General features: G+C 50.6%; 1 protein-coding gene across 7 annotated transcripts in view; it reads right to left on the bottom strand.

Annotated features, from left to right (window-relative positions):
- The window catches only part of LOC114696273 (myelin basic protein), a 112,832-nt gene that overhangs the window by 43,100 nt on the left and 46,183 nt on the right, over positions 1-23,549 (bottom strand). For all 7 annotated transcript variants that reach the window (XM_028873890.1, XM_028873892.1, XM_037197223.1 and 4 more), the window contains exon 3: positions 22,276-22,363. In XM_028873890.1, the coding sequence (XP_028729723.1) occupies positions 22,276-22,363 (88 nt within the window). The remainder of the gene's footprint in view (positions 1-22,275; positions 22,364-23,549) is intronic.

Here is a 23,549-nt window from a genome sequence, read left to right as displayed (position 1 = left end):
AAGCCAGCCACTGGTGGTGACGCTAACGCAGCCCACCCCCTCTCCCCCCCCCCCCAAGCCCAGCATTCTAATGCCACGGGAACTGAGTGACCAGGGCTGTCGGAAGAAGGAAGCACTACTGCCTGCATCCCTTGGTGGCTCTTGAATTGACAGGCACTCAGAGAAACGTCCAACTGAGAAAGACACCACAGCAAAGAGGTCCAAACCCCAGGCCCCAAAGTGAGGCAAGCCAAGATCCGGGGTGTCCCCTGTGAAACTTCCATTGACTCTGGCGTGAGTTAAAGAGGTAGACCCAGGTCTACAGTTAGTTTCCAAGAAAGAGCATCTGCCTGTAAACAAATGGCCAAAACCCTGAGAAAGAGCCTTGGAGGTAGCAGGTGTAAGGAGAGCACCACGCGTGAGCACTGCTCCGGAATCCCTTCAGAATGCTGTGGGCTCCGACGGTTTGTTTTGTTTTCCTCCTGGTGTTGGGTTCGAAACCCAGGGCCTCATGTGTGAGACAAGTGTTCAACGACTGGGCTACATCTCAGCCCTCTTTTCATTCTGTATTTTGAGACAAGGTTTGTTTTCATTATACTTACACACTATAGTTCATTCATTTGTCGAGGCTGGCTTTGAACTCACTCTGCAGCACAGGTAAGCCTCGAACCTGCTTCAACCATCTTCCTTCCTCAACCGCCCGAGAGCTGGGATTACAGGTGTGTGCCTCCAGACTCAGCTCTGACAGATTTTGTGCCAGGAAATAGCCCCCCACCCCAAACCATTGTGCGGGTGGAGAATTTGCTAGGACAAGCTAATTCCAAGGGTGGGAGCGTGTGTCCTGCAGACAAGGCACCAGCTTTCACTGCAAATGCAGGAAGACAAGAGCGACAGGACAGCATCAACCCCTTCATCACCAGGTCCCGCCGGCTTGACTGTCACACAGGTCTGCTTGTCATCAGGGCCACGCCCTGCAGGAGTCTGGATGTCTCGGGGGTGTGGCCAGGTTTTGAAGCATGGAGGTGGCCGGAGGGGCTGCTTTGATGGCAGGTCCAGCATCACCACCCACTCTGTGAGTTGAGGTCACTCCATAGGATTTGGGAACTGGCTCCATGGTTCTTTGGGGGTACATGGCGGACGTGAGCAGGGACAGGAGCCAGAGGGTCATTTTTAGATTCTGCATTGTCCTGGTGTAACCAGACTTCAGATCTTGCCTTGGAGAAGAAGCCCTTTTATCCTCCATCTCACAGACGCTTGGCCACCGGGAGGGCATCCTGGAGTCAGGCAGGTCACAGGTCTCTGAGGGGTGCCTTGAGTCTGTAGCACATTGGCCATGATGGAGAAGCTCACGACTTTGATGTAACATGGCTGCAGCAGTAGGTTACTTCCATACACGCTCAGAGTCTCAGTTGGGAGGTACAGGGCGATCGACGCTGAAACCCTGGCGACACACTGTGAACGGAGTGCTCAAAAGCTGTTCTTGTGGATAACGGCTTCAGTCAGTTCCAAGGCCGATAGTTTAACAACTTGCTACCGCCACTTAGAAGGACCCATCACATCTGCATCTGGTTGGCATGGAAACAGAGAAGGCTCCGTGCCAGAAATCTCAGGCTAATGGAATCAGGAACATTGCCTTGTGTGAAGGAAAAGAACTGGGTTGTCAAGTGACGGGCTGGGGCAAGCTCTGAATCAGCATGGCCACACTGAAAGAGCCTGGCCCAGAAGAACAGGGGCAAACGCTACAGCAGAGAACTGTAAATCTTCACCCACGCTCTGGGCTGTATCATGTAAGCATGAGGGCGTATCCTGCTCCCTGGCAGGCAGGAGGCAGAGCACCAGCCCATCCCCACAGTCAGTCCCGTCATTTTGCTCTCCTCCTCCTTCCTTTACTGGTTCCTGGGAAGTGATAAAAGGAATCCGGATCGGTGACTGTATCTGTTCTGTTCTTCTAGTACCTGCCTGGGGCAAGGCATGGAGCTACATACTGAAGTGTGTGCACAGTTTTGTATATGTATGTTAATGTGTGGATGAACACATGCATAAGATGTGTGTGTGTGTGTGTGTGTGTGTGTGTGTGTACATCAAATACTCAGCAAAGAACCTTCCTATCAACTGATTACATGGTGCTGCCACTGCTAGAATTCTGTGGTGTATTTCTGGAGTATAAGACACTGCATGACTGAAGTCTTCCCCTGTGCATGTCACACTGAGCAGACCAGTCAGTCAGCCGAGGCTTCCAGTGACAGATACACACTGTCCTGTACCACACCTGGCCATCAGTTGTCTCTGCCAAGCTTGGAAGCCAATGGCGCGCGCCACCTTCTCAAAGGACCAAACAAGGAAAACAGTATTTCGTGACACATAAAAAGCACGTGACACACAGTTTTTAGCACTCATAAGCAAAAGTGTGCTAGACCAGTCACAACTGTCCAGGGACAGAATGTCCACTGGGGTTGCGCTCCAGCGGCACGGCTGAACCAGACCGATGATGGCGATGCCTTCACTGTTCACTGTCTCTAGGCACAGGGTGGTGGCGTTTCTGTCTGTAGGTAACGTGAAACACCACACAGGGTCGGCGGAAGCTGGAGGTCAGATGGGATAGGTGGGATGTGTAGGTGTAAGAAGCTAAGGGGAGAAGTCATTAGCACTGTTCACACTTGGTGGCTTTGGGGTGTAGCTTAGCTGGTGGAGGGTTTGCCTGGCAGGCATGAAGCTCTTAATCTGACCTCCAGCACCACATAGCCCGGACATGGGGGCACACTCCTGTAATGCGGGCACTTGGAGCTGGAGGCGAGAGGATTGGAAGTTCAGAGTTATTCTCGACTACATAAGGAGTCCTAGGTTAGACTGAGCTATAGGAGATACTGTTTCAAAAAAAGGAAGGAAGAAAGAAAGAAAGGAAGGAAGGAAGAAAGAAAGAGAAAGAAAGACACTTGGTGGCTTGGAAAGTAAGTAAGGCAGTTTTAAAGACATACTTGATTTTAATTTTCTGAGCTAAATTAATGATAATTATTTTCAAATCAGAAGATGAATGTGTGATCATGTCAGGTTGTGCTCTGGGATAGTTCACACTTAATTCCTACCCCCAGGGCCACTGGAGAACCCTAGAAGGGCCCAGGGCAGGAGTGGAGGCGGACTAGCTCCCAAACCTGGGGGGCAGCGGTGGGAAGGTAGGTGTGGGAAGGGAGGACGGCGGGCGGGCCTGACGGAGCTGTTGGACACGCAGAGCCATGGGAGCCCTTTCCCGAAAGCCCTGCTCATGCTTACACCAAAGTCTTTTCTCTAACAGTTTCTCAAAGTGAAGTCATGGCCATGAAAAACGTTCACCGTTCTTAGCCATCAGGGAAATGCAAATCAAAACTGCTTTGCCCGACTAGCCAGTGTCAAGAATACGAACAACACCCAACGCCGATGCTGACGAGGGAGAGAGGACGCTTTGTGCTCTGCTGGTGGAGATGACAACCAGTCCGGTCGCTATGGAAACCGGCCTGGAGGGTCCTTCCAAACTGAAGATAGAACTGCCATGAGATCCAGGTCTGGCATTCCTGGGGATGCACACTGGAAGACCACGTATCACAGACAAACTTGTGTTTTCATGCTCCTGCCTCACTATTCCCAGGAGCCAAGTGGGGTCAGCCTAGCTGTCCATTGGCAGAGGAATGGCTGAAGAAAATGTGGTATATATACACAATGGAATTTTAGTCATTAAAAAGAATAAAATTATGTTGTTTGCTGAAAAAATGGATGTAATCGAAGATTATATTAGTCAAAATAAATCAGACAAGAAAGACAGATACTGAATGATTTTCTCATTTGTAGACTCTCTATACATACACACATACATTCATTCATTCATACACACATACATGTTTATACATGTTTATGGATATGTGCATATAATATGAATGACAAGAAAGTATAAGAGGGACCAGTGAGAGGGATAAGGGGGGGCATGGGGAATGAATACACACAAGGTGAACAGGAAAGAGGAGAGAGAGAGAGGAGAGGGGGAGAGAGAAAGGAGAGAGAGGAGAGAAAGAGGGAAAAAGAGAGGGGAGAGAGAGGGGAAAAGAGAGAGGAGAGGAGAGAGAGAGGGGAGAGGAGAGAGAGAGAGAGAGAGAGAGAGAGAGAGAGAGAGAGAGAGAGAGAGAGAGAGAGAGAGAGAAGCAGTAATCCAACGTAAAGAGAGAGAAGCCCACAGCCCATCAGAGTCCAGAGACTGGACATGCTGGCCACTTTGTGGCTTCTCTAACGTTTCTGCTGACTATATACATATCTATCATTTCCTACCATCGTCCAGATCACTGGGAGGAGGAGCAGGATGCTGGTGTCTTTTTCTGCCTTCCATCCAAGGGTCACATTCTAGAAACCATAATCTTGATATCCTAAAGACTCTGGCACTGACCACTGGGGTACCTGGCCTTCACTGGATGGTGAGGGAGAAGGGGCAATTGAATCAGCAGGATTGGCACGCCCTACTAACTTCCTACTAATCGGAGGAGAGAGCTCAACCATCCAGCTTCTTAAAGCAGCTATGCTATTTTGTACATAGCTAGGAAACAATTTTTTTTAAATCATTTATAAATTGACAGAAATTGAAATGATTTGCACTTTCACGGAATGTGGGCTTATAAAAGACAAAATGGAGGCCCCTGGGACGGAGCACTTCTGAGTTATTTTTAGGTCCTTCTGGGGGACAGTAGCAGGTCTGTGTGCAGCACTTACTGTGCCTGGACACCGCGGGGACAATGGTGTCAGATGTCCGGCACAGCACAGCCATCGGGCCCCGGACAATGCCTGCCTTTCAGAGTGCACGGTCCGCCATCGAGGGAGTGCCCCGTGGTGCCATCTCTGTGCCAGCTGGTGTTAGCCCCTGCTGGGTGCTGAGGATAAAAATAGTCCCTTCAAGTGAGGGGAGAGTTGGTGAAAGTTTTGAAAACCTTTGGGTGCTAGAACAGGCCCTTTCCAGATTAGAGAGCCAGACAATCAGCGGGACGCATTCTGAGAGCGTAGTTAGAAAAATGGTCTCAGGCAAAGACCGGTCCGGTTCTTGCCTGTTGAACTCCCAGGTACAGACTGTGCTCATGCAAGAGTGTGTGTGTGTGTGTGTGTGTGTGTGTGTGTGCGTGCGCGTTTTGTGCGGTATATGTGGTGTGTGTGTGTATGGTGTGTGTGTATGTGGTATATATATATGTATGTGTGTGTATGTGTGTGTATGTGCGCGCGCATACACCTATATGTGTAGGTACTTTTGCCTGGATAGCATACTGTAAGCGCTTCTTATTTTTTGAGATAGGGTCTCCCACTGGACCTGGTGCTCACGAATCCTGCTAGGTTGTCTGGCCAGCAAGCTCCAGAGACCCACCAGTTTGCCCCCTTCAGTGCTAGAGTGACAGGCGTGAGCCGCCATGCCTGGCTTTTTCTACGGGTGCTGGAGATGCACACTCAGGTCCTCACGCTCCAACAGTAGACACTGTACCCACTGAGCATCTCCCTCGTCCTAGGATGCATCCTAATTGTTAGCAGGTTTTCTTTGCTCTTTTGTTAGACATTCTGCAGCATCATTCCCACTTAGCTACCATAGATACCAACATGGAGAAATGGAAACCATCCTCGATCTTCAGCAAATGGAGGTGAACACATTTTATATTACTTGTGAAAATTCTGACCGAATCACAGCGATCCTTGGAAGGGGCCTTTTTCATCTCATGTGGGCCTTGAATAAGTTGACAGTCACACAGGAAATGAACACAGGGAGAAACTCAAGGCCTCTAGGTTATGAGGAGGAATCCACTCAAGAGCTTTCCACCACTGAGGTCGAACTGGCTGCCACAACTTCCTGTGATGCTTTCTGGCATTATCAGAACATCTAATGTTGCCTCTGGCACGCCCGTGTTTCCCAGGGGTCTGGTCCCCGTGGCAGTGGATGTTGTGAGCAGGAGTGTTCATTTCTTGTGCTTGCTTTGCCAAGGCCTATCCAAAATAAGATTCTGTCTTTCCTTGGTGGCTTGGCAGCAAGTCCAGGGCCCAGGCTGTGGCTTTGTTGCTCCTCCGTGACCTGCCAGGTCCGTGTTACTGTTTCAATGCAGGATTCCCGTGGGCCAGCAAATCCCTTCTTACTGATCTCTGCAGCGTGTGGCAGGCATTAGCTTATTACCAGCTTCCCAGGAGGGCCCAGAATAGACTGGGAACAGCGTGTAGAACAGCCAGGAGCCTGTGTATGTCCACAGATTTGAACACAGTCTGATGAATGCTGCTTACCACCTGCACCCAGGCAGGGGCATCACACACCGGCTCTGCTTGGCCTCATTAGATCTTGTACCAGCCCCTCTCCCCGACTAGATTCCTGACTAACTCCTTCCATGGCCCTGGGCCTCTGCCCACACGTGAGCCTGCATTCCACATGCTCAGTCTGCTGCTCTTCTTTTCTGCATCTTGGCTTGCAACGCTGTTCTCTCCACGACGGGAGTTCCTTCTGCTGCCACCCACCACACCATCTGTGCGCCATCCCCACCATCTCCTGAGCCAACGATTTCAGAGACAGCATCATTGTCATTTCTGACTGCTTAAGCTCCTCGGAGGAAGTCTGTTTCACAAGGGCCTGTGAAGTGGCTGTGCCCACCATTGAGAAGACTGAGAACCCCACAGTCAGCAAGGAGTATGGCGGGCCAGGGACGGCCCAGGGCTCCAGCTTACTCAGGGTCGTGGAAAGTGACTTATGTCACCAGTGCCTCGGGGGACTGAGAGCTGAAGTAGGGTTGAACATCTACGCTGTGGCCCCTCTCAGACTTCCTGCTTGGCCTTTGCCTGGCTCTTTGAACCTCTTCTTGGTTGTGTGGCTGCCTTGATTCCCCATGCAGGGTCCCTGCTCCGAGTTCCTATTGGGATAGTCACTGACCTGTCTATGGGGTCATTCTGCACTAGTTCACAGTGATGGCCAAAGACCAGATTCCTAAAACAGTGTCCTGGAGACTTGAACTATCACCCCGGTCCACCCTGACTGCCCGGAGCTCACCTAAGCCAGCACACTCTGTGTGCAGAAACTGCTCATCTTCTGCGGACCGGGCTGCTCTGTCTGAAGCTGCCATTTTTCTCTCCTCAGCATCCATTTGAGCCAAACCTATGTAGGCTTTCGGAGCTACAGAGCCCAATGCTGTGGAAGGTGCTCTCAGGAACCCTGTCATGTGGTCTCCCATCATCTCCCCAGTCTCCCCACTGCCCACTCCCTGAGGAATATTTCAATCGACAGCTGTGGGATTAGGGCAGGTCAGAATCTTCCCGCTGTGCTGTGGGGCAGCTGGGATGGTGGTGACATTCTTAGCCCCTGAAATTTTCAATGTTGTTTCAAAGTCTCTGGAACTCAGGTCCTCTCTCACTATGGACCATTCTTCCTTCCAGCACAAGGAGAGGTGAGGTGATATTGTGTCCCCCCAATATATTGTGCACCCTAATAAACTTATCTGGGGTCAGAGAACAGAACAGCCACTAGATAGACATAGAGGCCAGAAAATGGTGGCACACACACCTTTAATCCTGGCATTCCAGAGGCAGAGATCCATCTAGATCTCTGTGAGTTCAAAGCCACACTGGAAACAGCCAGGCATGGTGACTCACACCTTTAATCCCAGGAAGTGATAGCAGGAAGCAGAAAGGTATATAAGGCGTAAGGACCAGGAACTAGAGCTGGTTAAGCTTTTAGACTTTTAGCAGCAGTTCAGCTGAGATCCATTTGGATGAGGATTCAGAGGCTTCCAGTCTGAGGAAACAGGATTAGCTGAGGTATTGGCAAGGTGAGGTTAGCTGTGACTTGTTCTGTTTCTCTGATCATTGAGCATTCACCCCAATACCTGGCTCCAAGTTTGTTTTTATTAATAAGACCTTTTAAGATTCGTGCTACAGAGAGGTTTCTGGATGTTGCAGAAGTGCTGGATCTAGCCTAGGCTACTGACTGAGAAGTCTATACATAAACAGATAAGTGGAATCCCCTGACGTTTGGGAGAGAGGAGACCTCTGACCTCAGGAAGCACCACAGGGCTCCTTCAGCTGCCTGCCACAGCCTCACACCATTTGAGGGACTGGATTGCAAAGGACAGATATGCAAGTGAAAGTGGGGATGAATCATCCCTGCCCCTCAGAGCAGAGCTTGGCAGACATCTGCCAGAGTCCAGAAAACCTACATGAAACCCTAAAACCAACGCTCATAGGCGCATGACTCATGGCAGCCAGGGTGGAAATGTCCCTGCGCTCATGGGTGTCTAGCTGCATAACAGGAAACTATTCAGCTAAGAAAAGGAACAGAGTAGAGATGACCCCCAGGACAGCATGCCGCCTGAAGACTGTGGTCATTTAAGACCACACATGCATAGACCATTTACACAGGTGTGCAGAGCACGCAAATTCTCCAGCACAGAAGGCAGCTTCATAGCCGCGGTGGCTGAAGCTGGCGTGGGAAGCGGACAGTGACTGTAAAGGTCCAAGCACTCTCGCTGGGGAGACAGAACGCTTGAAAAATAATAGCAATTAAGTTTCCATTTCACTGTTCTGTGGCTTCAGTTGACCATTTCAGCAAGCAGGAAATAAATCAGAACATAAAAGAGGATGCGTGTAAACAGGGTCTGTGGCAACTTGCAGAACCACGGGCGTACTTAATATTTTAAACACGCCAGAGACTGTGTGTGTCCTTCGAACATCTCGTGAGTCATGCACATGCTACACAGTAAAAAGATCAGACCTCTGCATCTTCAGAGGAAAGTTCAGTTCCCAAATTACACTTCATCAACAGCCATTAACCAAAAAGCTAGAAATAGATTAACGTTCTGAACTCTGGCCACTGACCAGTCCTGGGAAGGGCCAGGCAGATGGGCAGCTTCAGGGTAATCCAAGGCACTGCTGCTCCCCAGGCCCTTAACAGGTCCCTGATGCACCTCCAACCTGAAGCCCCGAGAAGCTGCTTGCTTCATGTTTCTGCAGTACCCTGGGGGAGGTCTGAGGGTTACTCAGAGACTTAAAAACAGGAACACTGTTACAGGAAGTGGTTAGATTCACAATCAAGGAGGCAGAGGTGGAAGAAATGGCCATCTGGAAGAAGAGGGAGAGTGTGAAAATCTGGCTAACAGATGTTCCTGCCTTGTGGACCCTACCATCTCCATTTTACTGCTATGAAACGGGAGGCTTCTGGGATCAGCAGTAAAACATCCTGTTCGTATGTATTCAGTGGAGCCAGAATCTGAAGCCAGGGGAAAGATAACCTCTATGCTGGTAGGGAGAATGACAGCTATCACAAAGGAGCCAATCTAGAAGTATCTGTAGAATGAATATGCTTTATTTCAGAACAATAAAAGGAAATCTTTTCTCAACATATAATGAAGATGAAGGCTGTGTGAGACAGTTCTGTGAGCAGCTCATAGCTGCATTTTTCCCCCAGCCCGCATTACTTCACCAGGAAAACCATTTGTGCTGTGTGTCCACTTGTGTGTGCACCTACGTGTGCACCTGTGTGTGCACCTGTGTGAGCATCTGTGTGTGCACCTGTGTGTCCACTTGTGTGTGCATCTGTGTGTGCACCTGTGTGTCTACCTGTGTGTGCATCTGTGTGTCCACCTGTGTGTGCACCTGTGTGTCTATCTGTGTGTGCATCTGTGTGTCCACCTGTGTGTGCACCTGTGTGTGCACCTGTGTGTGCACCTGTGTATGCAGCTGTGTATCTCCCTGTGTGTGCATCTGTGTGTCCACCTGTGTGTACCTGTGTGTGCACCTGTGTGTGCATCTGTGTCTGCACCTGTGTGTGCACCTGTGTGTCTACCTGTGTGTGCATCTGTGTGTCCACTTGTGTGTGCACCTGTGTGTCTACCTGTGTGTGCACCTGTGTGTCTACCTGTGTGCACCTGTGTGTCCACTTGTATATGCACCTGTGTGTGCACCTGTGTGTGCATCCATATGGAAACCAGTGGACAACTGGTCCTCAGCGCTTTCTTCCATTTTTTGAAACAGTCTTTCACTGGCCTGGAGGTCACCAGGTAGGCTGGTCTTGCCAGCCAGGGAGGCTCAGGGACCCACCTGTCTTTGTCTCCCCCACACCAGGATTACGAGCACATACCACTGTGCTCAACTGTTCTCAGCACGTGTTCTGGGGATGGATCTGAGGTCCCCATCCTCATGAGGCAAGTGCTTTACCAACCGAGCCATTTTTCTGCACATTCTGACACAAACAGTTGAAAGGTTCCTGAGAGAATGATAAGATATGCCTTGGTGGTTTGAAAGGATGCTCTGCCTCTTTGCAGATGCTCTGCTCGGACTAAAAGGAGAGGAAGGTGCAGCTGTAAGTCTGTCCTTAGGGGTCATGACTGTAGTCACATGTAATGTACTTCTGCATTCACCACTGGGGAACTAGTAACCACCCCAAACTCCCCAAGTAAAGTGTGGGGACGCCAGGTAAACTAGCACTTTTTAATGTTGGGCTATGTGGAAAGTTCATTTAAGAGCAACAAACCAAACAAATGTTACGGGGTTTTCCTGGGCAACATCCCTCTCACATCCTTGTTCATCTCTTGACTTCAAGAAGTTTCTGGTCTGAATATCCTGACCATCTCCTGGAAAACCCCCCAACAAGTGAATGACTGACTCACTGGGACATGGGACAAAGACACTCCTACCCTTATCCCCGGATCTTGCTGCACAGAGACAGTTGCAGAAAAAAGGGAGACGCCAGATGCACTGGCACAGGCCTGTCACCTCTGCACTCAGGAAGCAGAGGCCGGAGGAACACCAGGAATTTGGGGCGAGCCTGATCTACATAGCCACACTGTCTCAACAAAACAAAACAAGAAAGAAAGGAAGAGAAAAGGAGAAAGATTTGGGGGCCTTGAACACCAAAGACTGTCCAAATTCTGAAAGATTTGTTATATTGTACATGGGAGCTGCCCTGCCTGGCACACTGAAGCCCAGGGCAGCTTTAGCCCCGACTCCCCCTCCCCTGACAAAGGAAGAGCCTCTGATGGTGACCTGGGGTCTGCACTACATGGTACAGCTGAGGAAGAGGAGTGTCTAATTTGACCAAGCAACATCAACTTGGTACCAAGTCCACACAGGCATCTGTTTATGAGCCAAAGGCTGCTGCGGACTGTTCCAGACGTCCAAGCTTTTGAACAGGACCTGGGCCTGTGGCCATGAGTGTGGCCAAGTGGTTTAAGTTTCCTCACATGTTTCCCTCTGGGTGTCTGTGGTCATGGTCAGGAGGCTCACAGTGGAAACACTGGGGCCCTCCCACTTTTTGCAGGTTCTTTGTTGGAGACCATGGGAAGCCCCCTCCCTATCTCTATGTGATCTTGGGTAAATATGTAAAAGTATGCACACACAGATGTCTAGATATATGCACACACACACACACACACAGAGAGAGAGAGAGAGAGAGAGAGAGAGAGAGAGAGAGAGAGAGAGAGAGAGAGGAGGGAGAGAGAGAGGCTTTGAAGATATGATATCATCCCTGCATGCCTGCATCCCTGCATGCCTGCATCCCTGCATCCCTGCAACAACTGGGCAGACCGCCCCCCGCCCCCGTCCCCCCACTGCACCATTGCTCCAGAGGAAAAGCCAGACGACATCCACTCTGTTCCAGTTTTTCTTTCAGCCATATCCACAGAACGACAGAATGCAGAAGCCTGGGCCTTGGAAGGCATCTCTCCTTCTCTTAACCACACAGAAAATTTCGAAGTCCTTCTGCCGTTAGCTACTCAGGAATCACCAGAGGGGGTCGCTATGGAGCCGCCCGGCTGCTGCTGCCACTGTTGCGGCTGACCTTCCCAGGGCCGGTTAAAGGCCAGTGTCAGGACAGACAAGTGACCTCCTTGCAGGGAGGTCTCTGAGCCTTGAGTGTGAGTCTCGCAGGGACAGCCAGTGGAGCTGGAGGTGAGAGTGTGTGCCAAATCCTGCCTCACTGGGGTGGGAACTGCACTCTCTTCAGGAACAAGATGACACCCTTCTTAATAGGATTCCTTTGGGGAAAAACCACTATGGACTTATTATATTAACACCATCATCTCAAAGACCCCCAGGGAAGTGCTTACTACACTTGTTCTAGCAACAAAACAGGTCTGGGAGGGGAGCCTGCTCGGCTTGCCTACAGTATGTTCAGATCTGAACGAAGATCACAGGAAGAAAGAATGGGACACGAAGGCGTATTCTGTTCATTTCAGTGAATTTCAATGAAAAGTTTTTAGTTAGAGGAAAGCTTTAGGGAAGATAAATAAGATTCTCCAAGCTAGGGAGAGAGATGGAGTGCTTTCTTAGTTAAGCTGTACTTAGTTTGTGAGCACCCGTGCGGTAGCCACGAATAACAGTGGTCAGGACAGAAGGAGCCAATCGTGGACCATTCGGATTCTAATGACCATGAGTCACAGCAAGTTGCCCAGGCTTCACTTGCTGGTAGAGACACCAGCATCTCCAACTTATCATAACTCTGTGAACTCTGTAGAAACGGCTAATAGTCCGCCTGCCACTGTTGACCTGGCTCTGTTAACATTGAATAGTTAACAGGAGGTCACCTGCTGGGATGCCCAACAAACCTCCTTGGCAGACATGCAGATACGAGAGAGACAGGATGTGCCGTGGGGAGTGTGGCTTAGTGGTTTAGTTGCTAAGTGGCTGGAGCTGTCTCTAGGTCCATGTACAGGGCAGGAAGGTTGGGAGTGATAATTACCAACAGCTTTCCAAATATGTCGCATTTAACCGGCAGCAGCAGATAGGTGATTTCGAGGAAATGTGGGAGCTCCAGCGGGGAGTGTGATGGGCTTTGGGGTGAAATCGGACAGAGGGGAGCGGGAGGGAAGTGAGGAACGCTCGCTGAATCCCAGGACGGCAAGGCACGTGTTTTCCTTCTTGATACTTATTTCTAACATGTGTAAGACGTTGACTTGGAAGTGCCCTTGAGAGAAGCGACTCCCTTAAGGATCCTTCTGGGAAACCAGGGACATCTTGGCTCTCATGCTGATGGTGGCCCGCACACAGAGCATTTGTACGAGGAAGTTAACCGGAAAAGCGTGATCCACGGCTTCACCAAGGAGAAGGACCTTCCTGAGAGTGTCAACTCCATAGGAGACCTCAGGTCCTTAAAGAGTAAGGACCTTCCTAGAGGACACTGGAGCCCCAAGTCCAGTGACAAATTCAGACAAGGGTTTGACAAAATGTGAAACAGTTCCTTTACTGGTGAAGACCAAATGGAGGTGCTTTTGAATTGCCATCTGACCTAAGATGCTTAAAATACTCCAAGGGATCATGGTGGGCACACGATGTTTCCGATGGGCCCTCCAGCAGGGAAGACTCTCAGCATTCCTGGGCCTCAGGCAAGGCATACTGGTCCCCAACTGGCCGAAGCCCATCACATCTGCTATTTGTGCCTCGGGAGACTGTGTCCCCCTTTGTTCTCACTGTCTACTCGCTGTCCTGTTGTGACTCTGCTGACCCTAAGTGACTCTGAGGCATTTCTAAGGTGGGGCTCTTGGGGAGCAGGCCATTGGAGCCTTTTAGGCACAGGCAGCTACGGCTGTTCTGGGGGGGTCTGCCTGCACAGCCGTGGGCTCCCCGGAATTGTTACTCAGAGCTCTCCTCCTGCCTGGAATGGCTCTGCTAGGCTCACAGCTACCGCCCTGTTCTGGGGGATTTCAGCTCCCTGTGAGAACTGCTTTAAGAAACGGGAAAGAGGTGTGTCCCTGGACAGTTTCACCCCCACACTTTGCTGTCCTCCACAGGAGTTCCCATCGTAGAGGCAGCTCAGCCTTGGTGGAAGAGGTCCTACACACACCACACACACACATACACACACACACCACACACACACACACACACACACACACACACCACACCACACCACACACACACACATACACACACACACACCACACACACACACATACACCTGTATGCACATGCTGCACACATGCACACACCTATATGTACCTGGCACACACACACACACACACACACACACACACACACACACACACACACACTGGTATGCACTCACCATACATGCACACACCACACATGTGCACACAACAGCCCAGGCCCTAAGAAGTAGAGAATGGGGAATTTGGTGGACTTCAGAGGTCTGCAGAAGCTGTGCCCAGGAGAGGAGGTGTCTGAGAGGGGAGATGTCTGTCAGAGGAAAGAGGGGAGAGCTGTGTTCCCCCATCATGCTCTCAGTATTGGAAAAGCTGCTCCTAGCTGGGTATAGTGGTGCACGCCTTTAATCTCAGTGCCCAGGAAACAAAGGTGGGCTGATTTCTGTGAGTCTGAGGCCAGCCTGGTCTGCAAAGTAAGTTCCAGGACAGCCAGGGCTACAGAGAAACCCCATTAAAAAGCTACAAAACAAAACAAAACAAAAAACCAAACCAAACCAAAACAATAACAGCAAACTCCAAGCCCAAAACCCAATTCAATTAGAAAAAAATAAAAATAAAAAAACAACAAAACAAAACAAAACCCCAAAACAGAAAGAAAAGGCTATCCTTAAGACCCACACCCTCTTTTGAGATTTAGGTGTGAACAGACTGACAAATGTCCCCATCTCCCATGGGCTCCCTTAGCAGGCAGACTAAGCAACAACTAAATCAATTAGAGACAGTGACCGCCGGGGAGGGAGACAGTGCCCCCTCTCTGCGCCCTTCTCCTCCTCGGTGCCTCGTATGGAGGAGGGCCTGCCTGACACTTCTGGAAGGAAGTGATGAACGCCACTTTGGTTGACACTAGGGCCTCCAGCTGGAGTGCCATCCTTCCTGTCTCTTCCCAGACACTCCCTGTTCTGCCCTCCGAGCCCAAACACAAACGAGCTGGGGGGTTGAGCCTCTAATATTTCGGGGTTCCTATGACAGGGGTTGGTGTGGCTCAGCTGTCTCAGTCCATGACAGGTCCCCAAGAAGGGGACCACTGAGCAGAGACTTGCAGGGTCCACTCCTGGAAGCCAGAGAAAGAGTATTAAGGAGGGGGTTAGCCTGCTTGTCCAGTGCCCTCTAGGGGTGCATTCACACACATTCAGGCACACTCGGGCCACTTTCTGCAGTTGAGCTTCCGTCAGTCAAAGCAGGCCTGGCTACTGCTTGGACTGCAGACAGACTTCGGCAGCATCCGCACTGTGCTGGTTTCGCAGCCATGCAGAACGCAGGAGCTGTAGGGCCACGGAGACTTTTCAAAGGAAAGTCCAGGAGGCCAGACCATGTGTGGCAGGATCAGGATCTCCATGGGGTCCCCTGAAAGCATGAGCCATAAGTGTGAGGATGAACCGAGGGACACAATGGAGACCCCAAGATGTTAGAGGTGCCAAGAACGATGGCGCATCTTCTGCGTAAGGGCACCCACAGGCCATAAGCCGAGGAGGGGCCTGGTGGCTTGCAGACGGCAAGGACATAGGAGTGGAGGTGCCCACACCCACTGGTCACGTGCCTGCTGGGCATCGCTCACCTGTCCTGTCGTGACTGCCCTTCTAACCTGGGAAATGGAGCTGTGAGGGGGGGCACTGAATGGATGCTGGTAGAAGAATGCTGGCCTTTGCCTCATGGGTACCCGAGGCTGTGTTCAGGAGGAAGAGGAGGATGCTCACTTGTCATTTGCCCTGCATGTTACGCATGGACCTGCCAGGGGTGCTGTCTGTCCTGCTGGGTCTCCATGCTGCTTCCCTGGCCCTTCCTGGCTGGTTTTCCTAGTGCTTCTTTTTGTAATGGGGCTGGGGTGGGATTTAGCTGAGCTAGTCAAGAGCAGGAGAAATATTATCATCTAAGCGATCAAACTGTGGATGAGCCTGACACCACGAGCCTGAAGTCACTGGATGGTAAAGGTCTTGGGAATCTCTCAAAAGATTAAAAGTCTGGGTCACAAACTCAAAGGCCTAGGGGGCTGAGCAGGCCACTCTGATAAGATCCTGGAGGCCGTGGTACTGGACACCAGGCAAGTGCTGTTACATCAGAAACCAGCTATTTCCCAGGCTTTACTGTTTCCAGAGAGGCTGGAATTCTAAACTCTCAAATGTGACCACATAGGAGAGGAAGTGATTTTCAAAAGGTACTAATCAGGAGCCCCAAAAAAAGTCAGTGGTAAAAAAGATCAGCACACCGGACAAGGGGTAGCTCTATCGGATAGCTGGAGCATCCTCTAACCCATCAATTAATTTATATCCCTTAAATTTAATTTATGAATTAAGTATATATATATGTATATGTGTATGTATGTAAAGAAATAAAATAAATGCAGTAATATTTCTATTTTAGTGTGTGTGTGTGTGTGTGTGTGTGAACAAAGAATGAAAATCCTAGATATAGAGTGTACACTTGGATCCTGGGAAGTTCTGGGCAAGTCCACACGGACACCAAGATTCCACTTATCAGTCAGTTAAAATAGCACATGTCCCAATCCAAGAGCTCAGCGTAGGGCAGGAGGCTGAAGGCCACACCCCTGCAAGAATCGAGACCTCACTCCTGCAAAGGCACCTCCACGGGTCCCCACTGAGCAGGCAAATGAAGTAGCTGAGTGAAGTAAGACAAGAGGCGTGGGGTGGGGCTGTGCTGGGGAACACCTTGGGACTCCATCTCAGAAATGGAGGTTAAATGTGGAGAGAGACTTTTCTCTTCTCATCTCCTGTCCTGTATTTTCAGCTAGAGCTCTGGACGAGGCACGGTCCCTCTCTTCCCAGGTGTTTTTGCAAAGTCTCCTAGCTTCTCTGCATCCTCTCTCTGAGGTGGTCTCTCTACAACAGAATGCTCATCTGGTACTTCAAAAGCAACAACAACAGCAAAAACCAGCTCTGCTTTTCATGTGTCAACCTGGGTTAAAATGTCCCCTCCATAGCTCTACTGCTTCCTCTCACCCCTGACCCCTTTGGCCCCACCCTTGAATATTGCAGGGACATTCGAAGTGCTCAGAGGGGACTTAATGACGGGTGTGGGGAAAGAGGATGGATCTGAACTCAGATCACACCGAGACATATCTACAACATTCCAAGCCACATTCACGGCATTCTTCATAAATGACATTTTTACTAGGACATTCTAGGGGCCAGTGACTAATGAGGTATTAGCATCAAAAGTCATTCAGTTCTTCTCTGGCACGTGAACCACTCACAAATGGGCACTTCTTCCTAGTCATGGGTGATGGAGATCAGCAGAAATACTAACAGACCTGCAATGGCATCAACATGACTGCCCTCTGGGTCTGTCTGTAAGCAGGATCTTACTGCCTTGACCTCCCAAGTACTGGGATTACAGGGGTGTAATGGAAATGGACAGAAGGAAAATGGAAATGCCTGAGGAGGGTGTAAGCTGACAAGTGAACCAGATGAAGCCTCTCTGTCCCTAGACAACATCCTCTTGTCCTTTTCCTAGTGGGACAGAGGATGAGGAGGCTTCCGTGTCTGGGAGCACTGACTACCTGTCTCTGGGTTTTTCCCAGCACGGGACCTGCACCCCTGTGCCATGAGACACCCATCCACTCCCTAGCTCAGCAAGGTCCAGTTCTGTCCGTGGGTCAGATACGGTCTGTTGACTGAAGACTTTGGCTGATAGTTATCCCAATAAAGAAGCCATTTGACACGACATTTTGCAGACAATGACCACCATGTAACTGTCATCTCAGGTAAAAATCTAAGCTGGAAAATTCTTAGCATTCATTCAACACAACTTGGCATCATTTAAAGTGTCTGTGTAAAAGTCTTGGTAATTATAAGAACTGACATGACTGTGCGGCTCACACCAGTGAGCACAGGGATGGGGAGGATCAAGCTGAAGGGTTGTAGTGAGTTCTTGGTCAACAGAGGAAGATCTTGTCTTAAAAACCAAATAAACGAGGCTGGAAAGATGGCCCAGCAGTTAAGAGCACTTGTTGCTCTTGTAGAGGACCCAAGTTTGGTTCCCAGAACTCACATAGTGGCTCACAACCATCCATAACTCCAGTTCCAGGGGATCCTGGTCCTCCTCTGACCTCCTCAGGCACCAGGCATGCACATGGTGCAAATCCACCCATGCAGGCAAACGCCCATATGCATAAATAAATGAAACCAAAAACATTAAAAACCTAAATAAACATAGATAAACAGGAGCTGATAGCCATCTCCTCCTGCCTGGGCACATGAGGACACTTCACCATTCACAGGGTGGCCTGACCCCGCCTCACATTTGAGGAGTCTAAGAAGCAAATGGGGGGAAAAAAAATCACACAGCTCTGCCACATCCCGTGCGACACAAGGTGTCACTGCCCATGCGGGTGGCCAAATCTCACACTTAAAGGGGACCCTCCGCCACAGCAGTCATGATGGCCACAGCTGCATCCGAGTCTTCGATAACCCATTGCTTCCAGTGTGGCCCCTTACTGTAGGCTGACTCACGCAACGGGAAACGGAGAGACAGGTGCATGCAAACATCTCTGGTGAATATGTTTTCCTTCAACACGGAACACACGCAGGTCCATGTCCATCACCTGAACATCCTTCTAACTTTCAGTAGGATTTGACCTCACCTGTGTGTGTCTCTGACACACACGTGAAATGATAAGGCCGGCCGTGGAAGGGAGGTGTGACCCGGTGATTAAGCTATCCTTGCCCATGCCACCTGTCAAGCTTGGGCAGCTGGTGCACATGTCAAGCTGAGCCTCGGGGCCCCAGACAGTCTGGAACCAGTCACTCCTACAGAGCAGTGGCGCCCTCTTCTGGTGACTGTTGCTAGAGTAAATTATGGTTGTTGAAACTGCTCATTTCAGGGAGGGCCCGGCCAGTAGCAGCCCTGTTTTGAGAGCTTGGTAGGAAGCAGGTGGGGGCCTGTGGCCTTTCTTCTCCATGGCCTTCAAATGACAGGATGGTATGTGACATGTGCGTGGGTGTGTGGCTCAACAAAGTTTAAAAACTGGCCGGTTGAAAAATAGCCTGGTTCCTTAAACTGGGGACAACCTAGTTCTCTAGGCTACTGTGCCCTGCAACATTTCCTTCCTCCCGGGTAGCCAGGCAACCAGGCCTGAGGTGTAACCACAATGCTGTCAGAGGAAGAAGACAGGGAGAGAGATTTAGCGTTGTGCCTGCTGACACTCCCTTGAGACTGAAGCAACCTTCCTGTGGTATTTTGCCCATTACCATGAAGTCTCAAGGCTTATACACTACTGCTTAACCAAGGAGTGCCCCTGGCCTGGAAAAGGCCCAGAGGAAGTGTGTCTGGATTCAGTTGACTGACTTAGTTTGTGGCTTAGAGCTATGAGGCGTAGCATGTGTGCCTAGTCAACCCTGCCTGCACACTTCTCCATGGTGTCCAGTCCCATCCAGGGGCTCCTTCTTAATGGAAAAAGTACCCCACCCCCCCACAATGTTAAATATCCTCGATGTGTGTCCTGCTAACGGAGATAGGTTTCACTACCTTCTACATCCTTTACCTGTTCTTCTGATGTAAAAAATGAAATGTTCTCTGAGAGCATAAAGATGCCTATGGTTCACAAAACATAAGGGCTTGCTTTCCTGAGCCTTCTGGGCAGTTAGAGAAGTGTTTATGAAGTGGAGGGGGCTGGTTTCACTGGGAGCCACGTCTGTACCACCATCAGTTTATAAAGAATTCTCCTCTAAGGGATGGCTCAATTGGTCACAGTCAATGGGACCCACATGTTGGAAAAGAGAGTCAACTTCCAAAAGGTTGCCCTCCTCTGAAATCTACCAGGACACACACACACACACACACACACACACACTCCTGAACTACACCACACACACAACCCACACACACTCACATACCTGACCTACACCACACACATACACACATACCCCCCCCCCACACACACACATGCACACTCACGCACCACACCAAAAACAAAAGTCCCAAACAGACAGACAAAAAACCCAGCCAAGGTCGTCTGAGCTTTCTTTCCCCGTCTGTCCTCTTTCGTCTTTAGCCTGGAGTTTCCGTAGACGCCAGAGAAGGGCAGGAGGCAAGGTTACCAAGTTCAAGGGCAACAGCTCAGTTGCTCACCAGGTAGGTCCTCGTCTGCATCACTTGGGATGGCTGAGGACCCAGGGTACGCAAACCCTCCCGGCCTCCTGACTCAGGCTTGTGTGAACCTAGCACATCCAAGGCAGCAGGATCCTCACACGCCCTTGGGCTCTGACTCACGCAGGACCAGAGTGAGCAGTGCATGCGTGAGGGTGACTCGGCTCCTACTGCAGGCTGCAGTGTGGGAGCTGCCAACAGCCTTCATGCTGCAGGCACTCCTGTCCCAGGTCACCGTGGAGGGACCCGCCACTTCTGCATTGCCATTGGCTCCCGCCTTCTAGCCAGGAAACTGTCCCCCGCCCAGGCCACCTCACAGCTTCAGGAATCTGCATTCACACAATTCACAGAGGGGACTCACAGAGGCTTTTATAGCATACAGTTCATGTGTTACATACATTTTGTGTGTGTGTGTATACACACATACTCACACACACATGATGGTAAAGTAAGGGTTACTATGATTATAAATAAGCTGAAAGGCAATTAACTAGGACTAGATCCACAGCTCAGTGGTAAAGCACTCACCTAGCACGCATTCAGCTCCTGAACTCAATTCCTAGCACAACATAACAGCCCAACAAATACTGAAGACGACACTCGCTTAAAGAGAATGTAAGGCCAGGCATCCACACGTGGCGCTTCCTTTGGGACCTCTGATGTGCCTCTGTGTGTACAGATGCGCACTAGTTCTGTGTCCACACTTGGAAAACGCAAGTAAAGAAACCCTAAGCATCGTGCAGGCCGACGTTGTGTTCTGTACCGTGCCTCGCCCTGAATATTTTAAATTGTGCATCTTTCCGTCATGTACCCACACTACATGTCTTCTACTCTTCCCTCTGCCCAGGCCCCGGGAGCTACTAAAAAAATGAACACCCCAGTTCCTAAAGACAGGAATGCCCCCAAAAATTCCTGTGGAAATGGGCACAGCTAAAGAAATCGGGAAAGCCCCAGCCCCTGTTAGCCTGCAGCCCCCACACTTCTTGCTCACACTCCCGGTTTTCAGTCTTAGGGTCGCGTTGTTCCCAGACACTTTTCAACCATGGTGTTTGCTCAAGAAGGACAAAGCCCAGAAGGAAGGAATGTAGAAGAAACCAAGTTAACCAAAACGAGCAATAACAGAACACCAGGGTAGATGGCACTGCCTGGTGGGGGAAGTGTGAGGAAGGCCTTTGCATCAGCAAGTGGGGGCCAGCACAGGGAGTGTCCCAGGGTTGCTGGCCTTGAGTGACCGAAACCCTGAAACCGGGGCTGCACGGCCGGGGCTATGATCCCTGTGGGGCCTGGCTGCTGTTGCCTCTGGGACAGTGGGCTCCTAGCACCTCGCTTCTTCTGGGCCACGCTCCCCTTCCCCTGTCTCCCTAAGCGAAAGAAGACAGCAGTGTCCCTCGGCACGGGCCAGCTGCGGGAGCCCACATGGGAGGGAAGTCATGGAAGCGATAACCACATTCCACACAAATCAGATGAGGGTGTTTGTCCCCTCTGAGAAGTAGGAAGAAACAGAAAACCCACGTGCAGGGCGATGTGTATTCTTGAGGCAACAGGAAGGTAGATTTCACAGACCACAGTTATTCCCAACATCAGCTGAGTCACCGGCTCCAGCCAGCCCGAGGACAGCAGTGCACAGGCTTTGGCAAGCTTACTTCCTTGTTATGACATTGTGGGGACTTGCTGATGTCCCCAAGAGCTGGCAGAGAGAGAGAGACTTGGGGCTATAGAGAGCAAACCTGAACACAAAATAAAACGGAATCCCGGGTCACATGGGAGAGGGGTCTGCAGGAGGGCGGCGAGGAGGTCCGTTCTCCACACCACTGCACAGATGTTTAAAAATGAAGATGGAGGTTGGGGAGATAGTCCCATGGGTAAGTGACTTGATGCACAAACGTGGGGACCTGAGTTTGGATCCCTAGATCCATGTAAAACCACGCGCAATAGTGCACACCTGTAATTCCAGTGCCAAGAGAAGGGGATGGAGGCGGGGTCGGCCCTCTGGAAGCTCATGGACAGTTATCCTGGGGTATGCATGCAGTGGTGAACAAGATACCCTGTTTCACATAAGGTGGGGGGTGAGGTTGTCCCCTGACCTCCACACATGCCTGGTGTCGCATGGAAGCTTGTAGTCACATGTGGCAACACACAGACACACACACACACAAACATGAAGACAAAACCAAACCAAACCAGAAACAACAACAATAACAAAAAACCCGGAGAGAAGGGTGGGAATCCCCCGGTGAGAATGCGTGGACTCACAGTCCGCACACAGCGGGGGGGCCGTCCCCTCTCTGCCGCTACATACCAAACACGTCACTGTCTTCCGAGGCTGTCTGAGAAAGTTTGCCCACGCTTCTCTTTTTTTCTGCCTCTCCTCGGGGAAGCTCACCATCCTGGAAAAAGACAACACACAACACGCGCAGTTAGACACATGCAGATACACTTTCGGCAAGAAAACGATCTTCACGCACTGTCTTCAAGTGGCCGGTGGGGCTCAGCTCCGGGTCAGACTCAGGTGACGTAACACAGGGGTAGTGCTCTGCCTAACCGCACACATGTGCTAGGGGTCCCCGGGGATGGTTCACAAGAGAGGGTGCCAGGGTCAGCCTGGATAGAGTACAGTGGCCCGGCAATTCCCGTCTGCGGATGGGTTGCCTGTGTGGGCACTCTCAGATTTCAAATGGCTTCCAGAGCTTTGAAGTCTAAGGCTAATCAGGAGCTTATCAGGACCCTGGGCTCGAGAGCACCAAGGCTACCACTCAGAGATGCCTTGTGTTCCTGTGAGGTGGGGAAAAGCCCACTGTGGGAGGGTTGGGTTGCCCCTGACTAGGTGGCCTGGCACTCCTGGGGATGATAGGATGAGGTGGGGAGGGTCATTTCTCTGTCTGCTCTTTGGGATCCTGTTGAAGCTCTTGGTACAATCATGGCTATACAAGATTCATTATATTACTTGTTTTATTTTATTTTGTGTGTCTGTGTGGGTGTACATGTACGTGTGTGAAGGTTCAGAGGTCACCTTTGGGTGTCCTTCCTCAGGAACCATCTACCTCATTCTTTGAGACAGTGTCTCCCATTGGCTGGAAGGCTGCCGATTAGGCTAGCCGGGCTGGTCAGCAAGCCCTAGGGGTCCCCCGACTCCATCTCTCTAGCACTGTGATTACAAGCAGGGGCACCGTTACTTGCTTTTTTAAAAAGTGATTTTGGTTTGGTGAAAACAGGGTTTCACTATACAGCCTGGCTAGCCTGGAACTTGTAGGCAGGTCTTGAACTTGTGACCACCCTCCCACCTCTGCCTCCCAAGTGCCAGATAACACAAGTTCACCCCCATGCTTGGCTTCCAAACGGTTGTATTTGAGTCTGAACGTTTAGTCTGTAGTTTACTCACAAGTGTAGGGAGCAGATAGGGTCCCGTTTCTCTATGTGTGTGTAGTCATCTCACTGGTTAATTTTAATGTGTCATATTCATGCAGCATATCAAATTCAGACCCAGCCCGGTGGTCGTGTAGCACTGAATCCTGCTCCCCTTCCTATCTCCCTGCAGTCCTCAGGAAGCGAATCCCTGGGCTGGTTTGCCCCAGC

This window comes from Peromyscus leucopus, chromosome 19, assembly GCF_004664715.2.
Source record: "Peromyscus leucopus breed LL Stock chromosome 19, UCI_PerLeu_2.1, whole genome shotgun sequence".
Lineage (NCBI taxonomy): Eukaryota > Metazoa > Chordata > Mammalia > Rodentia > Cricetidae > Peromyscus > Peromyscus leucopus.
This window is presented reverse-complemented; position numbering and strand designations above follow the sequence as displayed.